Source organism: Rhinoraja longicauda, chromosome 3 (assembly GCF_053455715.1).
Source record: "Rhinoraja longicauda isolate Sanriku21f chromosome 3, sRhiLon1.1, whole genome shotgun sequence".
Lineage (NCBI taxonomy): Eukaryota > Metazoa > Chordata > Chondrichthyes > Rajiformes > Arhynchobatidae > Rhinoraja > Rhinoraja longicauda.
In genome coordinates, this window is record NC_135955.1 from 89779431 (window position 1) to 89802191 (window position 22761).

At 41.8% G+C, this 22761-nt stretch overlaps 2 protein-coding genes across 5 annotated transcripts in view; one reads left to right on the forward strand and one right to left on the reverse strand.

The window, feature by feature from the left end:
- The window catches only part of LOC144592269 (ankyrin repeat and death domain-containing protein 1A-like), a 79825-nt gene extending 73247 nt beyond the window's left edge, over positions 1 to 6578 (forward strand). Inside the window, exon 15 of the mRNA XM_078396797.1 lies at positions 6461 to 6578. Within this exon, the coding sequence (XP_078252923.1) occupies positions 6461 to 6519 (59 nt within the window). The 3' untranslated portion in view covers positions 6520 to 6578. The remainder of the gene's footprint in view (positions 1 to 6460) is intronic.
- A 1525-nt stretch (positions 6579 to 8103) lies between these two features.
- Positions 8104 to 22761, reverse strand: part of poc5 (POC5 centriolar protein homolog (Chlamydomonas)) — a 63640-nt gene continuing 48982 nt past the window's right edge. For all 4 annotated transcript variants that reach the window (XM_078397073.1, XM_078397075.1, XM_078397074.1 and 1 more), the window contains 3 exons: positions 12269 to 12391; positions 10724 to 10894; positions 8104 to 9580 (listed from right to left, as the gene is read on the reverse strand). In XM_078397073.1, coding sequence (XP_078253199.1) covers positions 9440 to 9580; positions 10724 to 10894; positions 12269 to 12391 — 435 coding nt within the window. In that variant the 3' untranslated portion in view covers positions 8104 to 9439. The remainder of the gene's footprint in view (positions 9581 to 10723; positions 10895 to 12268; positions 12392 to 22761) is intronic.

Sequence of the window (22761 nt, forward strand, 5' to 3'; positions counted from 1 at the left end):
CACCAACCAACATGCCCCATCTGCACTAGTCCCACCTGCCTGCCTGCATACTGTATCTCTAGACTAAGCTAAAGTAATAGCCGTATTGGTAGTAGGTGGTCCGACCATGTTCATTCAGTATCTTTTTTGTACAACTTCATAATTGACGTTTACATTCCTGTTGTGGATGTGACCTTGCACATTCAACACCAACTGTTGGAATTTGCTTGGTTAAACATGCACATTGACAAGTGTGAACAATCCCACCCATCAAGTTGATAATAGCTTTTAGCTTGATAACACTTGAAAGGGTTATGTCAACATTATTTGCTTCGTGTAACAGGTGAGCAAATTGATTTTCTCCTTGCAGTATGATTTCAACTGATTTGCAGAATTCATTCCTCAGTAGGTTTGCTTTCTCAGTGGTGCCTATAATGTAACTGGTAGCCATGAATAAAGATCTGGAGTCAGGGTCCTGGTGTCAAGGTGAGACAATAGAGAAGTCTAGGAGGCTAGGAGGGAGAAAACAAACATCACTGGTAAAAAAAATATATGTAAGTAGTGGATAATCTGCGGTATAAGAAAATGCAGTTTGTAATAGCATAGATATGAAGTAAAGATAAGATTCTATAAATACAGCATGGAAACAGGCGAGTCTACACCAACCATTGATATCACAAAATGCTGGAGTAACTCAGCAGGTCAGGCAGCATCTCTGGAGAGAAGGAATCTGTGACGTTTCGGGTCTTGACCCGAAACGTCACCCATTCCTTCTCTTCAGAGATGCTGCCTGACCTGCTGAGTTACTCCAGCATTTTGGGATACCTTCGATTTGTACCGGCATCTGCAGTTATTTTCCTACACCGACCATTGATCATCCATTCACATTAGTTCTTAGTTTGTCATCTACCCGCACATTAAGGGCAATTTTACAGAGGCTGATTAACCCACAAACCTGCGCACCCTTTGTGACGTGGGTGGAAACCGGAGGAAACGTGCGATCTCCACCCAGACAGCATCGAAGGTCAGGATTGAACCTGGGTCTCCAGCACAGTTCTAACAACTGTGCCACTGTGCTGCCTGAAGTAGGCTTAAATAAGACTGAGAAGAAAATAAAGTGTAGAAAATCAGGTCTGTCGAAGAGGGAAGTAATATGTTGAATGTCATTCAAACTGCTAAAATACACAACCCGATACAAAAGATAGAAATGTGAGAAGATCAAACAAGGAAGAAAAAGGTACGCAATTCCAATTACAATGATTTGTTACTGTGATTTCTGCACAGGTCTTGCTCGTCATGCTTCAGGAATGAATTGTAGGCTTTGCTTCAACAATAATTAATCACAACAGGGTGGGTGGCAACAGAAATAAAGCAGATAATTACACACATTCACAACTGTGGAGGTATTTCTCAGTCTTGGAGGTGGTTATGAAAAGCCAAGCCTTGCCAAAGTAAATAAAAGTAATTGTACTTCCCAGCATGTTAGGTAAAAACCCTTCTTACATTATCATGAATGTGAATGGAGTTGTGAAATAGCTTTATAGGCTCTCTGCTTCCGTATTTATGCATTCAAATATAATTTGAGGCTAATGTAACCCCACTTTTTAAAAAGGGAGGGAGAGAGAAAACGGGGAATTATAGACCAGTTAGCCTAACATCGGTAGTGGGGAAAATGCTAGAGTCAGTTATTAAAGATGTGATAGCATCACATTTGGAAAGTGGTGAAATCATCGGACAAAGTCAGCATGGATTTACCAAAGGCAAATCATGTCTGACGAATCTTATAGAATTTTTCGAGGATGTAACTAGTAGAGTGGATAAGGGAGAACCAGTCGATGTGTTATATCTGGACTTTCAGAAGGCCTTCGACAAGGTCCCACATAGGAGATTGGTGTACAAACTTAAGGCACACAGTATTGAGGGTTCAGTGTTGAGGTGGATAGAAAATTGGTTGGCGGACAGGAAGCAAAGAGTAGGAATAAACGGGTCCTTTTCGGAATGGCAGGCAGTGACTAGTGGGGTACCGCAAGGCTCAGTGCTGGGACCCCAGTTATTTACAGTGTATATTAATGATTTGGACGAGGGAATTGAATGCAACATCTCTAAGTTTGCGGATGACACGAAGCTGGGTGGCAGTGTTAGCTGCGAGGAGGATGCAGAGTGACTTGGATAGATTAGGCGAGTGGGCAAATGCATGGCAGATGCAATATAATGTGGATAAATGTGAGGTTATCCACTTTGGCGGCAAGAACAGGAAAGCAGAGTAATACCTGAATGGTGACCGATTGGGAGAAGGGGAGATGCAACGTGACCTGGGTGTCATAGTGCACCAGTCATTGAAAGCAAGCATGCAGGTGCAGCAGGCAGTGAAGAAAGCGAATGGTATGTTGGCATTCATAGCAAGAGGATTTGAGTTTAGGAGCAGGGAGGTTCTGCTGCAGTTGTACAGGGCCTTGGTGAGACCGCACCTGGAGTATTGTGTGCAGTTTTGGTCTCCTAACCTGAGGAAAGACGTTCTTGCCTTAGAGGGAGTACAGAGAAGGTTCACCAGATTAATCCCTGGGATGGCGGGACTTGCATATGAGGAAAGACTGGATAGACTGGGCTTGTACTCGCTGGAATTTAGAAGACTGAGGGGGGATCTTATAGAAACATATAAAATTCTTAAGGGGTTGGAGAGGCTAGATGCGGGAAGATTGTTCCCGATGTTGGGGGAGTCCAGAACCAGGGGTCACAGCTTAAGGATAAGGGGGAAGTCTTTTGGGACCGAGATGAGAAAACATTTCTTCACACAGAGAGTGGTGAGTCTCCTAACCTGAGGAAAGACGTTCTTGCCTTAGAGGGAGTACAGAGAAGGTTCACCAGATTAATCCCTGGGATGGCGGGACTTGCATATGAGGAAGGACTGAATAGACTGGGCTTGTGAGGAATTGTGAGGAAGATGCAATAAGGCTGCAGGGTGACATGGACAGGTTGTGTGAGTGGGCGGATACATGGCAGATGCAGTTTAATGTAGATAAGTGTGAGGTTATTCACTTTGGAAGTAAGAATAGAAAGGCAGATTATTATCTGAATGGTGTCGTTAGGAGGAGGGGGAGTTCAACGAGATCTGGGTGTCCTAGTGCATCAGTCAATGAAAGGAAGCATGCAGGTACAGCAGGCAGTGAAGAAAGCCAATGGAATGTTGGCCTTCGTAACAAGAGGAGTTGAGTATAGGAGCAAAGAGATCCTTCTACAGTTGTACCGGGCCCTGGTGAGACCGCACCTGGAGTACTGTGTGCAGTTTTGGTCTCCAAATTTGAGGAAGGATATTCTTGCTATGGAGGGCGTGCAGCGTAGGTTCACTAGGTTAATTCCCGGAATGGCGGGACTGTCGTATGTTGAAAGGCTGGAGCGATTTGGCTTGTATACACTGGAATTTAGAAGGATGAGGGGGGATCTTATTGAAACATATAAGATAATTAGGGGATTGGACACATTAGAGGCAGATAACATGTTCCCAATGTTGGGGGTGTCCAGAACAAGGGGCCACAGTTTAAGAATAAGGGGTAGGCCATTTAGAACGGAGATGAGGAAGAACTTTTTCAGTCAGAGGGTGGTGAAGGTGTGGAATTCTCTGCCTCAGAAGGCAGTGGAGGCCAGTTCGTTGGATGCTTTCAAGAGAGAGCTGGATAGAGCTCTTAAGGATAGCGGAGTGAGGGGGTATGGGGAGAAGGCAGGAACGGGGTACTGATTGAGAGTGATCAGCCATGATCGCATTGAATGGCGGTGCTGGCTCGAAGGGCTGAATGGCCTACTCCTGCACCTATCGTCTATTGTCTATTGTACTCACTGGAATTTAGAAGACTGAGGGGGGATCTTATAGAAACATATAAAATTCTTAAGGGGTTGGAGAGGCTAGATGCGGGAAGATTGTTCCCGATGTTGGGGGAGTCCAGAACCAGGGGTCACAGCTTAAGGATAAGGGGGAAGTCTTTTAGGACCGATATGAGAAAACATTTCTTCACACAGAGAGTGGTGAGTCTGTGGAATTCTCTGCCACAGAAGGTAGTTGAGGCCAGTTCATTGGCTATATTTAAGAGGGAGTTAGATGTGGCCTTTTTTGCTAAAGGGATCAGGGGGTATGGAGAGAGGCAGGTACAGGCTACTGAGCTGGATGATCAGCCATGATCATATTGAATGGCGGTGCAGGCTCGAAGGGCCGAATGGCCTACTCCTGCACCTATTTTCTATGTTTCTATCTTGAAATTCAGATTGTTTACACATGCTCAATTTTAACTGAACTGACAAGTACAGTAACTGGTGGCTTTACAAGGAACAATCAGCAATGGACCATTTCTGTCCAGTCTGTTCCTGTTAGCCAGGCACCACCTATCCAAAGCAGCCTGCCATCTCTTACACCGAGCTTTTATTTTCTGCTATAAACACTGCGTTATCAATCAAACATTTAATGAACACAAGGTAGACCCATGTTGGAGTAACTCAGCGGGTCAGGCAACATCACTGGAGAAAAGGAATAGATGACGTTTCATCCGAGACATACGCAGTAGGATGAAAAACAGATGCACAAAACAAAGAACTGCAGATACCGATTGACGTGTTGGAGTAACTCAGCAGGTTAGGCTGGAGAACATGGATAGATGACGTTTTGGGTCAGGATCCTTTGTCAGACTGATTGTAGTGGGGGGAAGAAAGCTGGAAGAGAGATGGGAGCTGGACAAGCTCTCATGAGGGGGGGGTTGTGATTGGTAGATGGTTGGGCAAAGGCAGGAGATAAAAAGACAAAAGTACAAGAATAAAAGATGCGTGAAATGTGAAGACAGGAAGGAATACAGGTGGAAGGGGACAGGTGGAAGGGGACAGGTGGAAGGGGACAGGTGGAGAGGGGACAGGTGGAAGGGGACAGGTGGAGAGGGGACAGGTGGAAGGGGACAGGTGGAAGGGGACAGGTGGAAGGGGACAGGTGGAAGGGGACAGGTGGAAGGGGACAGGTGGAAGGTGACAGGTGGAAGGGGACAGGTGGAGAGGGGACAGGTGGAAGGGGACAGGTGGAGAGGGGACAGGTGGAGAGGGGACAGGTGGAAGGGGACAGGTGGAAGGGGACAGGTGGAAGGGGACAGGTGGAAGGGGACAGGTGGAAGGGGACAGGTGGAGAGGGTATAAGGACACAAGGGGTGTATTTATAGGTTAGATACCTAAAATTGGAGAATCCAATGTTCATACCTTTGGGCTGCAAGCTACCCAAACGGAATACAAGGTTCTGTTCCTCCAGTTTGCATGTGGCCTCACTGTCAATGGAAGAGACCCAGGACAATTTGGTCAGTATGACAAGGTGAAGGGGAGTTAAAATAGTTAGCAACTAGGAGATCCAGCAGGTCTTCACAGACTAATGAGAACATTTGGCAAAAGAAGTTCACCTAGTATACATTTTGTCTCACCAATGTAAAGGAGGCCACATCAGGACCACTGAATGCACTAGATGAGGTTAGAGGTGGTGCATTTGAAACTCTCTCACCTGAAAGGACTGCTCGGCTCCCTGGATAGATGTGAAGGAGGAGGTATAGGGACAGGTGTTACATCTCCTGTAGTTGCTGGGGAAAGTACCTTCAGAGGGATGAGTGAACCAAGAAGTTGCTGATGCAGAAACTGGAAAGGTGTGGCAATGGCATGGTGACTGGTGGTGGGATCACACTGAAGATGGCAGAAAATCTTGGGAAAAAAAGTGTTGGTTGTAGAGACTGATGGGTGAAAGGACCAGGAGAACTCCACCACGTCTTAAGGGTTCAGACTTGAAATGTCACCATCCACGCTATTCTAAAGATACTGCCTGACCACCGAGTTACTCCAGCATTTTGTCTTTCTGAGGAGAACTCTATCCTTGTTCTGTTGGGGGAGGGGGCTAAGTGAGCACTGAACTACGGGATATGAAGGAGATAGGTGAGGGATTAATCTACAATTGCAGGGGGAGGTAACCACGTTTACACAAAAACAAAGATATCTCAGGTGTTCTAGAATGCAAAGTCTCATCTTGGGAGCAGATGCAGCAAGGGCAGATGAATTGGGAGTAGATAAGATCAAATTTATGATAAATACCATTTGGGGCAGCAGTGGTGCAGCTGATAGCACTGTTGCCTCAGTGCCAGAGAACCGATTCTATGCTGACATTGGGTGCTGTCTGTGTAGAGCTTGCATGTTCTCCTTGTGACTGCGTGGGTTTCCTCTGGGACCTCCCATTTCCTCTCACATCCCACAGACGTGCAGGTTTGAGGGTTAATTGTACTCTGTAAAATTGCCCCAAAGTGTAGGGAGTGGATGAGAAAGTGGGATGACATAGAACTAATGTGAATGGGTTATAGGTGGTCAGCGTAGACTCAATGGGTCGGAGGGCCCATTTCCAAGCTGTATTTCTATACCAAACTATCATGCTGAACCCTTGATCAATTAACTAATTAACAAAATTGGCCTTTTGTTTCCATAACAGAAAGGATCAGAAAAGAAATTAATGGCGTACAATCTTCACAGAAGTGTACAGTTTCTTAAAGGTCGCTCCATTTTAAGGAAAGCATATCAAGACATACTGCTGCGTGAAAGAGCTGGAAGCAAAAGTAAAGCTGTGGTGTCAGTGCATTACTGAGGGACATCTCAGACTACAGTAAAGCACCCTCTGACTGTTACAAAGGAAACCATCAAATCTGAGCCTGTGAACACGTTATAATTTTATACATGAGGAATCTCTTCGAAAGGTCTCCTATAAATTGTGCCTACTGGCACTGCATCAGTGAAACAGAAAAGAGTGAAAATAAATAGCTGGAGCAGAATACCAGCGATAAAGCTTGTTATTGGTAGAGCAGTGGGATCATCTAGCCATTTGATCTATGAGATACACAGGTAGTTCTGCTATAATGCAAGAGTTGTATTCCCAAGAAAGGTATCATAGAAAATTGTGTTATTAAAACAATTGTCAATATTGGAAGGGGGGGGGGGAATGTAAGATGTAGAGCAAGTCTGAGGTAACAGGATGCAATACGTTTTTTGATTGATTGAAAGATACAATCCAAGTCTACCCCAAACATCACTCATTCACACTGTTTCTACGTTATTCCACTTCCACGGATTTTGGCAGGTAGGATGGAATCTGCAAAGTATACATATATATCATGAAAAGAAAGTAATTATTTTGAAAGATGATTGAGAGAAAATTATGTCCATAGTTGAATATATTTGAGAGTTGAATATATTTTAGAGGCAAATGCAAAATGCAAGTTTGTAGTTCAGTTTATCATCTCCAAGATACTTAATATCCTTGCTAAGAAATTCTGAAACTGATAACCATTTCAGAGAAAGGATATCACTCTGGGCACCTATCTGAATAATTTGATCACTAGAGCGAGCTTGATATTTTAAATCACCTATTACCACAAATCGTTATGATGCTGCTCATTATAATGAAAAGATCATGCATAATAACAGTTGCAGTCTGGACCAAAATTGATTCAACATTCTTAAAAGATTCTTATCCTGGAGTAGATTTGCCTTTGATTGTTACAAACAACTCAAACATGCTCTTCTCAGTGTTAATTTTGACCATTCCTCCATCAGATCGTGGCAACAGCCTTGCAATCAATCCATGTATTCATTATGAAACATTAACCATAAGGTTCCAGGTGCTCTCACACTATTTTCTATAATGCTTAGTTGCTAAACTCTAAAGTACTAATTATTTGTGAAAATGCATTGTTTTAATTTGGGAGGTGACACTTGCTGCCAGCGGTGGTGGTGAAGGCAGGTATGACAGTGGCGTTTGAGGCTTTTAGATAGACACATGGATATGCCTGAAATGGAGGAATATGGATCACATGCAGGCAGATGGGACTAATTTAACTTGGCATCATGTTCAGAACAGACATTGTGGGCCAAAGGGCCGGTACCTATGCTGTGTTTTATTAAATATTCTTTTTGCAAAATTTCTAACAATTGCTGTATTCTTCAATCAATGCAATACAATTCAAGAAAAAAGAAAACATTAATACTGAAAGTAGAAAAATTTAATTTAATTAATACAAATCCTATATACACACCCACATTTATACAGAAATCATTTATTTTTAAATTCCAATTTTGTGCTCATCCTTCAAAAACTTTACAGTTCAATAGGAATAAACTAAAATAACTGCAAACCATAAATATATTTAGCAAAGAAAAACATTTAATCAAAAGTATAACTGATAATTCTCATGAGTTAAAAACATGATATAATGAGTGTTGAAATTTTTGCACGGAACGATTTCAGTGACTCTTCACTACAGGCAAGCTGAGTGACAGAAACCTCTCCTATAACACTGCAAACCCACAACTTCACCTTTTCACTGCATAACACACAATGGAAATCATCAATCCCAAAATTCTCAAAATTGCACAGATATACCGGTTGACTTTGTGCTAGCTGCTTAATGCTTCAAGGAGATGGATACTCGATGGTTCTCAACTCGCAATGACAATGTCGGGCGAAAGCTCTCATACTAGGCCATCAGCCTTCTCTCTGTTTCCATACAGAATTAAAAGGTAAATGTCCACAATGCTAGAGATCTAATATACCAATAGATATTCATAATTCTATTAGTCAAAAGCATTAATGTTATAAGTGCCCAGTTGTACTGTCGAAAGCAGCAAGACAGCTCATCCAATGTAAAAGGAAGAGATCTACCTTTAGACAGTATGACAATCTCACGGTTTAGAAATGGAACCACTGATCATCAATAAGTGGAATTGAGAATTTAGTTAAAAGATGTATGTGATCTTGCACTTCTCATTAAAAATGATATTTCTATGTAAAAATAACTTAACAACCAAGCACTAGTTTGTATTTTAATTCTTTGAAAAAATCCATTGTAGAAGTAGAATACACGAGATAAACCCCAGTTGCCCAATTCCCAATAGGGAATTTATTTTCTTTAATCATGATGATTTCATGAGAACTGATGGTTTTATTTTTAAAAACAAATCCATTTTAGAAAGTCATTACCTCACTAATAAAAAGTTTTAGCGCTTAACCCTGTGCAATATTGAATCGAGCCCCAGCATCATGAAAATTTCACGCACTGCATTTTCACAAATGTCAGCTTGGAAAGATCTTTCACCAATAAGTTAGAACATTGAGAAGTTATCCCTAAATTCTGTACAATCAATACATTATATATTTTTTACAGCATTTAAAAATAGACACATCCTTGCTTAAGAACCACACTGCATAAACTATTTTTTCCACTGGACTGGGAATTTGCAAAAACACACACGTAATATTGCTGGTGGGTTAATGCGATAAAAACGGAATATTAGTAGCTCACAATTCCAAGTCCTGTCTTCAGCTGTGGAACAACCATGGATGGCTTCCTCAGTTTCCATGATGTGACCTCTGTGCACATTCTTCTCTGATCCTCTGCTTAGGTTACTGGCGAGGACTTCAGTCTACAACCTTTATTGACTGGATGCCACAGTTGGGCGCCACTGTGGATGATTGTGACCTCAGGGTTGGGACTTTCCCCCCAGTGCGTGGTTGACTTGATCGAGGATACTTAGCTGCAGTCGCTTGACCAATGGTTTGCTGGAGGACAAAGAACAAGTGAAATGTACCTTATATCATGCTCCTTTGACCACAGATTTTTGTTTTGGTAAAGGAATAGCATTCCAACAATCTTCTTAATTAAAAAAATTCAACTCCCATGTTCCCACAAGATTCAAGGTTTGGTCAACCTTGATTTTACCTTGCACTGTATCAGATTTAAAAAGCAGATCATTTTTTCATGATTGCATTCATTATCGGTCTTGGAATCATGTTCGGCACAGCATAATGGATTTAGTTAGCACTGGATGAAAAATAAGTTTTCAAGAGGGAGTTAGATTTAGCTCTTAGGGCTAAAGGAATCAAAGGATATGGGGAAAAAGCAGGAACGGGGTACTGATTTTAGATGATCAGCCACTATCATATTGAATGGCGGTGCTGGCTCGAAGGGCCGAATGGTCTACTCCTGAACCTATTTTTCCATGTTTCTAACTCAACTACACCAGCTCAAAGATACAGCAATGGCAACTCGCACCAGCCCAACCTATGCCTCTTTATGGGGTTTGTAGAATGAAGGTTTTGAAGACGAGACATTTCTGTACATTTCCTCCCATTAGTGGGTTAACAACCCGAGGTTATAGATTTAAAATCACTGGTAGAAGTTTTAGAGCTTTTTTTTTTCTTTTCTGTTATTAAGAATTTGAAAGGTCCATGTGAAAAGCAAAGGTTGAAAGTTGTTTGACTGAAGAACTAAGAATTATGGATTAAAAAAGGGGAGTGGCTGAAGTTTGTACCATCGTGCTGGGCTGAATTATGGGATCTGTTCTTTTATATTTTAGCAAATCCCTCAGGCATTGGATTCTTCTTCAGAGGAAACATACCCAAACTTCCCTGTGGCTCTTTACTGTGTGCCACGAATGCACAATTGAACATTTTCATCCTGGATGCTCTAAACTACAAAGGCGAAACGCAGGGGGATTTTGTGGGAAGACAGATGTAATGCATGCATTAGAAACCATATCAACTAACAGATTCAGCGACACAATTATTACTTGTGGGATAATATGGGACATTAACACGCCTGAACAACATAGCTCAGAGTTTAATCTGCGCCGAACAGATCTGATAATGATCGGTGGATATCAAATTTCAGCACATCTGAAGCAGTTACTTTGATTTTATTACCTGTGTGACAGGATGGTGCCTTTCCACACAGATAGTCGTCATTGGTGGAGACACTCCCTGGCTTGATCCACATTTAACTGCTCTCGTGGCTGGGTCAGATTGCCCCGTGAGCCGTGCCACAATGGTTTTCCCAGATTTATACTGTGCTGAGCTTGCACATTTGGTCACAGGCTAAACATGGAAAAAAACAGAGCCAGTTTCGAAATGCAAGTTACTAAAGGTCGCACAGCAATTTTACTGAGTTTGAACAATTCTACAAAGCTAGTGAAGTGAACGTAATGTCTTAACCCACTCAAATGCCACACAGTAAACTCTTGTTTTTACAGACCTCTTCATAACAGATTTTGGTTATAGCAGAAAGATCTACTGACCTTCACTGCCATGCCTGGCTGCCAAGGAAACTTGGCATCTGCTGCCGCTTCCAGGCCGGGCTGTCAGCGCCACCCATGTCCACCTCTGGGCCAGGCCGGCCGCCATCACTGCCGACCCTCACCTGCACTCTGGCTGCCCTTGGGCCACAATCAATGATGCCACCGATGCTCGCCTCACCCCTGGCCGCCAACTCACCTGGATTCCGGGCCAAGAGTCCGAAGAAAGGTCTCGACCCAAAACGTCTGCTAACCACGTTTTCCAGAGATGCTGCCTGACCTGCTGAGTTACTCCAGCACTTTGTGTCCAATTGTGTATCAACCAGCATCTACAGCTGTTTGTTTCTGCTGCATATGTAATGATAATCCCTCACTCGGTCTTCAAAATCGGCAATAACGGACATCATCTCCCAGTTTCCTGTGGTGGCTTTTCTTTGGGCACAGGCAAGTTGGACTGAAAGGTCTGCTCCCATGCAATATAATTTTGTGATAGTGGCCAATCTTTACGGCAGAGTTTGGAGGGTGAACACTGAAGTTTGTGGCACAAGTACAACACAACTCAAGAGTTCCAATTTTAGTTTATTGTCACGTATACCGAGGTATAGTGAAAAGCTTTTGTTGCACGGGAGTCTTCACTCGGATCCACATGTGATCTTGCTAACAAGGACTACCAGATAGATTACTCAGAAACAAATCACTGGGACGCGTGGAAAAATAATATAGAAACAAAAAATAATCATACTTGCAGAGAATCTCAAATTAGGGACTAAAACTAAAGGAGGGAAATGCATTAAAATAATTAGAACGTAGCATTCATAACCCCATGATGCAGTTAATTGTTTAAATGGTTTAAAACGGGAACCAGATAAATTAAAGAGGGACTAGAAAGCCATTTCGAATGGTTAGGTGGACAGATCGGCACAGATTAATTGGTCAGTTGTACATGCTTGATAATTATGCCTTTGGCAGCAAAAAAAGTCCATCAGCACAAATTCTCAAGATTGGAAAGAGAATTCCTGAGATGGAAGGGTGGGAAACAACAAAATAAATCAGCTGTCATTTTATAATAAAAGGTAGGAAACTCAAATGGAGTGCACAATCGGCTGCCAATTCGGTTTTGTCACTTTGCACCTGTGATCAAGAAACTATCAACCACAGTTTTACTCTAAATCATTACCAGTTTCTGGGTCGATTGGAATCCTGATTGCAAAGATGTCGTCAGTGTGGTGGGACCTGGTGGTGTAGATGTTCCTCCTGCTCTTGTTTGGGAAACATTTGGTGTTCCAAAGTGTATAGTAATCTGGGAACAGAATATACGAGTGGGTTAACAGAGCAATGTCAGGTTTTAACTGCTAGAAGTACTTTCTGTAAAAAGGCAACAAGGAGCCTTTAGCCACATGTGTCATTAATGTAGAAAAATAGTTCTACTTGCTAATTAAAATATATTCAGGTAAAAGGATAACAGAGCTATTCAAACACAAAATTGGAGGGTGTTTAGTATCAACATATGGGGAAAATAATGAAGGAAACTAATTGAAATGCACAAGTCAGAGGAACAGAAGGTCCAGGTGAAAGAAGAATTAAAAAAATATCCTAGAGGAATGCAGTTTTTAAATACAGCAATAATTTGGAGGCATTGGAAGACCACGTCTAGTTTAGTTTTGAGGCACAATGTGGAAACTCAGCCCACCGAGTCAGCACCGACCGACCAGCGATCACGCATACATACACCAGCACTATCCCACATATACTAAGGACAATTTACCGAAGCCAATTAACCTACAAACCTGCACGTCTTTGGAATGTGGGAGGAAACCGGAGCACCTGGAGAAAACCCACGCAGTCACAGGGAAGAACATACAAACTCCGTACAGACAGCACCGATAGTCAGGATCAAGCCCGGCTTTTTGGCACTGTAAGGCAGCAACTCACGCTGCGCCGCTCCTGGGTAATCCCCAGTTGATGCTACTTGAATGCACCAGTTATGAGCAGTAGACCCTTTGCATGAGCAGAAATGTGGTGAGAGTAAAATGGTAATTTGGATACAAGTACAAACAAACAAGTCTTGGTGGCATTTTGTCTGAAGCAAGATGAGATCTTCCAAAGTAGTATAGAATGGCATTTAGGATGAAATAAACATGAAGTTGGAATAGCATAGCTTTACCTGCAAAATAAGGAAGAGAACCGATGATAGGAGACAACATATTTCATCTGGAGGACAATGAAGTGAATTTAAGCAAAAAATAAAATGCTGGAAGAACTCTGTGGGTCAAGCAGCATCTGTTGAGGCAAAGGGATGGTTGACATTTCTGTTCGAAACCTTGCAGCAGAACAGATGCAGGGTCTCAAAGGGAAACGAACATTGATCCGTTGAGTTTCTACAACAGTTTTTTCTCTGCCTCTGATTCCAGCATTTGCAGGCTCTTGCTTTTCTGACCAAATTCAACAATGGTCAGAAGAGCAGGTGGAACAAGAGGTCAGAAACCTCAATGTGGAAGCAGCATGCACATTTCTTTGAAGACTGCACTGGAACAAAAGGAGTTAAAACTGAGCTTGTGGGACACCTTAAGGGAATGCAAAGTTAGGAGGCAGACATAGAAACATAGAAAATAGGTGCAGGAGTAGGCCATTCGGCCCTTCGAGCCGGCAACACCATTCAATATGATCATGGATGATCATCCAACTCAGTATCCCGTACCTGCCTTCTCTCCATACTCCCTGATCCCTTTAGCCACAAGGGCCACATCTAACTCCCTCTTAAATATAGCCAATGAACTGGCCTCAACTACCTTCTGTGGCAGAGAATTCCACAGATTCACCACTCTCTGTGTGAAAAAAAACGGTCTCATCTCGGTCCTAAAAGACTTCCCCCTTATCTTTAAACTGTGACCCCTTGTTCTGGACTTCCCCAACATCGGGAACAATCTTCCTGCATCTAGCCTGTCCAACCCCTTAAGAATCTTGTACAGACACAGTATTAGGAGTTTCCAGTGAGTCAGTGGTTGGTATCATCAAGTCCAGAAAGCACAGCAGTCAGAGACACTGATTAGGACCAGAGAGGAATAAATATGAAAGAGTGAGAGAGAAGAGACATGGTGTAATCAGCCAAGATGCTGCAAATAGTAAAAGGCCAATACTGCAAATTGGACAAAGACATAGACAATAACTTTGCTGACTTTGTTTAGGGTCCTTTCACTGCTTTGGATGCAAGTCTACCCACGAAGATGGGTGGGCAATAATCTCTCAATTTGAACCCATATGTTGGCAATTATATATATAGAGTAAAATTGCTACATAATAGAAAGAAATGAAATATAGGAAGGGCGAGGAAAAAGTGAGAGGACGGAATTCAATGTTACTAAACAAAACACTCCTATTTTCATGGTTTGTTTTTCTCCACCAAAAATGTCCATGGTAAAGATAAAAGTATCAAAATAAAAAGCAAAACTTAATTAGATAAGACATTCTACATGGAGTTGTAAAGAACAGCATAAATTTCTCCGACTTTGCAATACTGACCTCTGGTGACGACAAAGGGCGAATGGATCTGCAGTGGAATTGTACACGGAATACAGTAGGAAAATAAATTAAAAATCACAGAACAGTAATAAAGGTGAGAATAGGAAGTATAAGGGAGTCAGCAGAATAGGAATAATGGATTTCAAAATTCATACATAAATGCATAATCGAAGTGGCACCACTTACGTCATCAAACACTTGAAAAATTGGGAATTCAATTATTGTGTAATATTCTGGTAAACAATATAAAATACAAGGGCACCTCCCTCAGTCTGATGACGGGTCTCAACCCGAAAGGTCACCTATTCATTCCCTCCAGAGATGTTGCCTGACTCACTGAGTTACTCCAGCACGTTGTGCCTATCTTCTGTGTAAACCAGCAACCGCAATATAAAATACAAACCTTTTCTTAGAAACACAAAGTAGAAGCCCCCAGCTTACACAGTATAAAATACACAATACCAAGCAGTTATTACAATCAAATTTTTTCAAATATTGTGGATTAGGAATTTTGCCAAAGGTTTCGACAATAGACAATAGGTGCAGGAGGATGCCATTCTGCCCTTCGAGCCATTCAATGTGATCATGGCTGATCATTCTCAATCAGTACCCCGTTCCTGCCTTCTCCCCATACCCCCTGACTCCGCTATCCTTAAGAGCTCCATCTTGAATGCATTCATAGAATTGGCCTCCCGTCTTCTGAGGCAGAGAATTCCACAGATTCACAACTCCGACTGAAAAAGTTTTTCCTCATCTCCGTTCTAAATGGCCTACCCCTTATTCTTAAACTGTGGCCCCTTGTTCTGGACTCGCCCAACATTGGGAACATGTTTCCTGCCTCTAACGTGTCCAACCCCTTAATAATCTTATACGTTTCGATAAGATCCCCTCTCATCCTTCTAAATTCCAGTGTATACAAGCCTAGTCGTTTGCGACACATTGTTCAGGAAATGGAGTGGGAAGGCCAGGATTGGCTTGACCATTTTTAATCTTCCCTCCGGTGTGTGTGGAATTCTAGGCCAAAAGTTTCTTAGGCTCATATCACTTGGCTTCAACTGCTGGCCAGATATTTAGCATCAAAGAGATGGAACAGCGGGCTCTAGCAAAGCATGGGGGCTGAAGGCTGGATATATCCCTCAAACTTTGAAAATATCCAACGGTCAGAGTAAAATGAACGCTGGATAAGCATATTGCTAGCAGTTATTTGCGATGTCATGATATTTGGCAAGCTGGATGGATCATAAACAGCAGTAAAGACCAGTCCAACCCTTGCACCTGCTCTACTAAAGTAATTACAGCTGATTTTTTTAACCTCTATACCACCTTTCCACACACTCTTGATTCCTTTAACACACAATAATCTAATGATCTGCATGTCAAACTCCATAACTGAACCTACACAGCTCTCCCGAGTAGAGAATTCAAACATATACCACACACACTGGGCGAAAAAAAATTCTATTCTCAATTTGGAATGGAGATACACTTATTTTGAGCGGCGTGACTCCCAATTCCAAGCAGCCCTGCCGGAAGAAAGATTAGTCTGCATCTGCCCTCTCAAGCCCCTTAAAAATGTCATATTTTCAGTGCGATACCTTCTCATTCTTTGAAAGTGTTGGTCAAGTCGTTTGAATATTCCCTCATTCAACAAATTTGCAATGCTTGGAATCAATCTAGTGAACTTTGGTAACCTTCCTTGGGTTGAAAAGTCAGCCCTGTATACTACATTTCTGATGCAGTCTCATCAGGTTCCTATATAATTGGAGCAAGACATTTCCACTCTTGTACCTAAATTCTCTTTTAGCAAAAGCCAACATGCTATTTACATTCTTACTTGCTTGCTGCACAATCACCTCATTAGTTTATGTACAAGGGCACCCAGATCCCTTAAAAAACATTTCAAACAATTAAAAATGACCATGACACACTTCCACAAAAGCGAGTGAGCTCATCCAACTATCATGCCCTCATCATTTGTTTAGCACAAAGATATCCTTTAAAGCCTCTGCATTCTCCACATATGTCCACAATGACACCTGTTTTTGAACCAGTAAATGATGACGATGAATCACTATAAATTATTTAAATGATAAATTTGATCTCATGTAAATCACTGCAAAAACCTTGTTAACTGCGACTCACACCTTTCAGTGATGCATTCTACTATGCTCTCCTAGTCTGAAAATGGCCCACCTATCCCCACTGTTCTCTATCCATTGACCAATCTGCAATTCATGTTAGTTCATTACTCCCAGTATCATGCACAGTAATTTGGAAGCTAGAAGCAGAGAAACGTTTGGGGCTTAATCTTCAGGATTTGATAACCTAAGAGAAATTAAAGACTGTTGGATCCTACATTTGTATCTCAGCTTCCCTCATTCTATAGCTTGTACCATTTGCAATAAAGGACAACACTCAATTCACAACTGCTTGCTGCACTCGCATGACATCACTTTCTCCCTCAACACTTTGTCTCATTCCAATTCTTTTTTAAAGTACTTTTTCATCCTTCCTTCCAAAGATTTCCTTCCAATCTCAGATTTTCCCACGTTTACTCTGCCTGCTGACTTCTTGCCCATCCTATCCATACATCCCATCCATAATCTATCTCTCCCTCTTGCCCTTAAAACATGCAAACCTAGCTATCTTTGTATGGTCAACAAATATGCTTACAGTCAGTGTGATGTCACAATAATGTCACCAGTGTGTTTCTATTTGCACCACTGCCTCTCAGCTTACATAATAGTTAAAGGCACGTGATATTATTGTATACATTGGAGACAGGACGTAGTGAAACGAAAGGTAGGTTACTCTTTAAGCTTAATATTTTGTCTCACAGTACCAAACCATAAAGCTATGGCTTCTTAGACACTGGCGGCATCCATAACTCCCTTGGCCACGAGCAACATGGTGGCACAGTTAGTAGAGCTGCTACCACCTCAAACATCCAGTAACTTGCACTAAATGCTATGCAGCAACACACACAAAGTACAGGGATTCAAGATGGTTACAGAACTCAAGCTCCCATATGTAGAAACAAGGAATTGCAGATGCTGGTTTGTACCAAAGATAGACACAAAGTGCTGGATTAACTCAATGGGTCAGGCAACATCTCTGGAGAAAAAGGATGGGTGCCGTTTCGGGTCGGGACCGTCTAGATTCTCGACCAGAAACATCACGCATCATTTTACTCCAGAGACGCTGCCTGACCTGCTGAGTTACTCCAGCACTTTGTGTCTATCGCACGTTTCGATATACTGCAGTGTCATTTTCTTGAATCTTTCCACGTTCCAAGTACCATAATGCAAAAAAAAACACATTCACATTATTTTAACCTATATGGTCAAGAAATTCAATATGTCAAATGCACCTTGACTGGGTGTGCAGTGGCCTATCACCATTTAAACTATTTCACTAAATCAGGAATGTGATGGTTGTTTTCCCCAGAACTCAACCATCTGGGGATGTTTGATGGTCGAGTTCCCAATCATCATTCGCAGTAATTTGGAAGCTAGTAGTGGAGACACTTTTTGGACTTTCTCCTCAGGATTTGATAATCTGCAAGAAATTAAAGAGTGTTGAATCCTACATTTTCAATGCAGGAGCCAATGAAAATGGCTCCAGCCAACGACTCACGACTCAGTACCATGACCAGAACTAATAAGCTGATCCAAGATGGCGCCCGTCATTTGTGTGCTAGATTCAGAAGTGGATCTGATCTTGTATGTCAGTGTGAGATATTATTGCTTACGTTTGAATAATGGAGCTTTGTATTGTACTCTGAACTGATAACAAGCTCTTGCTCTCCCTGGCTTTAAAAAAAAATCAGGCCATGGGCATGAAGCAAAAAAAACCCTAGTAGTAAACAAAAATTCAATAGCAAGTACGATATTTACATTAAATTACAAATCGCGCAGCACAAAATGGGCTGCTGGTCCAAGTTGCCTCTGGTACTCTTCATAGTACAAAGGAACCTCTTCCCATCTCTCTTTATTTGACCATCAGCATATTCTATCAAGTTTCCCTTGAATTGCATTTATGCTGAATGACCCAAATGGCTGTAGATTCCTTATTCTTTCATTCTTTGACAAAAAGTTTATACTAAATTCCATAAAAGTTCTCATGATCTATTTAAAAAAAATCAGTTTTGCAAACAGTCATGTTGAAACATTTCTGCATCAAAACTACTCAAAACCTTTCCTAATCTTAAAGGCCTTTATCAAGTCACTCTTCATCTGTGTCTTTTCCAGAGGAAAGGAATGCTTCTCAGTTCTGATATCATTCTTGTGACGTCAGAATCCCCATTACTTTGCAATTGTCATGTTGATATGGCATAGTTGATAGTTTACACCAGGCTTAATCTTGATTTCAACATTATTTATATTCTATATAATGGTGTCGTGAGATTTTCTACCATTTGAACTGAAATCAAGCAAGGTTGTGAGGGAACCAACTCTCCTCCTCCCGCGCCCCCCCCCCCCCCCCCCAACCAATCTTTCTTGTCATCAAAATTTGCTTGTGTACAATACGATAACACTTTATTCTACCCCGGAGGGAAATTGGTCTGCCGATGGTCACAATGCACAAGGTACACAAAAACTTGAAATTAAAAGTGGAAACAAAAAGAAAACGACAAGCGACTGTTGGCTGGTTGCCCCATGCACAGCGTCTTCACCGGAACAAATGACCAAACACAGACTTATCCCCTAGGCATTGCATTCTAAACTAGAGTGTCCCCCTCCCCCCCGTTCTCCCCCTCTTCCAGTCCCCTTTGTCTTCCCCTCCTCCCTCACGCTCATTGACCGCGAGGCCCCACCACCACCGAGGCTCCCGTTGCCACCACCTTCGAGGCTCCTTCGGTGCAGACAGGCCTTGCCGCCTGGCCTTACCGAAGTCCGCTGGAAGGCCTGTGGGGTGAGTCGGGCCTAACGGGGTGCGTTCCGGTCATCGGTCATCATTCTGGTCGTCGGTGGCACGGTTGTTCGGCGGGTGGATCGGGCCCGCTCAGCTCCCCAGGGCACTCCCGTCGCGCTCACGGCTCCCCGGGACACATCAGATGGATTGGGGACACTTCAATCTCATGTGCAAACCAAAGTCACATCAACATTGTTTTGAAACTTCAGAATGCCACTGTGGCAAACTGAGTAGCACAATAACTCTCAACACCGGTGCCCCGCATTGCATTGAGTCACCTACTTTCACTCCTTTACACTGTACGGCCAAATTGGGTTCTAATTCCAATCTACAGGTTTGCAGATAACACTATTATGGTGTCCCAAAGCATTAACAATGACTAGACAGAGTAGTTATGATGAGACCGAAAAGGCAAAGGGAGGTAGTATTCCATCGTTTATATGACTGACTCAGCTAATCATTTGACAAATGATGATCTCCAAATAGTCTTGATAAATGAATCCATGAAAGAATGAGAAAAGGGAATTTTATTAGACACCACAGTCAGACATAAATGATGTAAATGGTGCCCAACTGCCTCTCCAGTACAATTGGATTAACATTTAGCAGATTAAACTCTGGCAATGTGCTTCAAAGCTGTGTGCCCAATATCAATGTCTAAAGACTTTAGATATTTAAATATCAGGCAGTATGTGCACCAGTCATATTTAGCAAACTTCACCAGCTGGATATATACATTTCTCAGGGGTTTTGACTTGCTCAAAACAATGATTTTCAGCACATCCAGATGTGCTATTCAAGGAATAGTCTGGAAAGTTCCCCTCCCCCCCCATGATTTTTTGGGTATAAAATCCAAGGCTTTGTTAATTAAGATGTGCAGAAATTCAGATCACCATCTTTTTGAAAAGTTATAGTCAAAGTTGATTAATAAATTGGCAGTTTTATTGAAAGCAATGTTTCTTCCAAAGATATTCTCCATGCAGCTTCAGCCATTTCTTGAACATGGCATTTGAAACTCTCTTCAACTAAGTCGAACTAGCTTTTCAACACCTTGTCAAATGGGTGTTCCCCTCTCATTCCACGATAGAGTCTTGCCGTTCGTTTCTCTGTTGACTTCTACAAATTCCTCTGATAGCACTCCTCACAACTGTGACAGCAGGCAAATTCCTAGTGAACCATTTTTGAATATTGGTGTGAAAATAAGGAGGGACACCTCAACGACATCATTTAAAGCAGATGAGCAACTGGGTAGTTTGTCATCTTCATTCAGACTTAACTGGACGCATTATCTGGACACATCACCTAACCATCCATATTGTCCTCACAAGGGAGAATGAAATAGCAAGAGATAACATTTTGAATGAGGTCATTCTTGTAAAAAAACATAGTAGCAATAACATTTTAAAAATAAATTGAATAATTGCTTTACGTATTGATGTATTGCTCTTAATTGTACCAATTTGTAACTGAACTATCACCATTAACTCAATGTTGACAAAGTTAAGTGAACTTGCTCATCTCATAAGTGATAGGAGAAGAATTAGGCCATTCGACCCATCAAGTCTACTCCGTCATTCTATCATGGCTGATCTATCTCTCCTTCCTCATCCCATTCTCCGGCCTTCTCCCCATAGCACCTGACATTTCTACACAGTACTAATCAAGAATCTATCTCTACCGTAAAAATATCCACTGCCTTGGCCTCCATAGCCATCTGTGGCAATGAATTCCACATATTCACCTCCCTCTGTCTAAAGAAATTCCTCCTCATCTCCTTCCTAAAGGAAAGTTCTTTAATTCCGAGGCTATGACCTCTGGTCCTAGACTCTCCCATTAGTGGAAACATCCTCTCCACATCCACTCTATCTAGGCCAAAGCAAAGAAATATCAAAACCAAAAAGGAAATAGAAGATATCTGAAACAAAAATAGAAAATACTCAGCAAGTCAGGCAACGTTTGTAGGAAAAAAATGAGTTCATGCTTCAGATCAATGATCTTTCATAAATCTGGTGAATGATCAGACATGAACCTTTTGCTTTTATTTCAGATTTCCTAAATCTGGAGTTTCTGCTTTTGGAAGCCATCATCTTGTCCTTGACAAATTGGAAGATTGCCAAGAAAAAAACCTCAAGCCACCTAATAAAAATAGAATACCTCAAATTAATTCCCACCTATGGGAAATAAGATTAAGACTATGCAAAGGTCTGGCATAAATGCCTTGAACTTCTGTAAAGTCATTTTCCTCATTACCCTGGTGAGGATAAAAAGCCGGATCTCTAATGCTGTAGAGAACTGGTAAAGACCATTTTAACCTCATTCAATTCACTAGTATTTACAACTAATCCATTAGATTTAAATTAGACTTTGGACTGAAGTCATAATTAACCCTTGTCTACCAAGGACTAAGGTCCTTATGCAAGATGTCAAGTTAAGCTTTGAATATCCCTAACAATTATTACTTTAGGTTTTGGAAGGAATTAGGGAAGAATTGCACTAGTTTCTTTGTTTGATGATCACTCACTTGTAACCAGGGAACTTTACATGCTCCAAAGACAATTTAAGTAATTGAAATACAACACGAGCTGCAGACCCCATCTAATCTTAGCATATAAATCAGGATTTATGACTACAATCACTAACAAACTTAAAGCTCTATATGGAATTCCAAAGACTTTATGCCCTGTAACTTAGTTTAAATATTTATAGGTCCTCTTCATTTATAATGCAAAACTTGCTGTCAAAACTAATCTGGTGATAAAATATTATGCATTCCAGAGTTTAAAAAAATACAAGCCAAGGAATTGCTAGCAAGTTCACCTTTAACACATTTCTGATTACCCAGAGACATGGCTATTACACTAGGCCAGAGACTGTTTACTTAGCAGCAAGTCCCCTACTGCCTACAATGGAGAAGAGCAGAAAAGAGGGAATATTGTTCACTTGCCTGGAATGTGCAACTCCAAAGCAGTCAAGCAACTTGACAAAGGACACAACAATCTGAATGTTATCCATCACCATAAACATTCTCTCCAACCATCTCACGTTATACAGGTGAGCAGATGGTGCATGGAAAAGTGACCACCTACAAAGTTTGCCACCCGCCAGACATCATCCTGATCAGGGAATGTTTGTATTCCTCCATTGCCCTGGAATTCCTTAAAATACTGTGAAGCATCTCCATGATACTGCAATCTTTCAAAAAAGCAGCTCAATGTCACTTCTACAAACTTACATGGG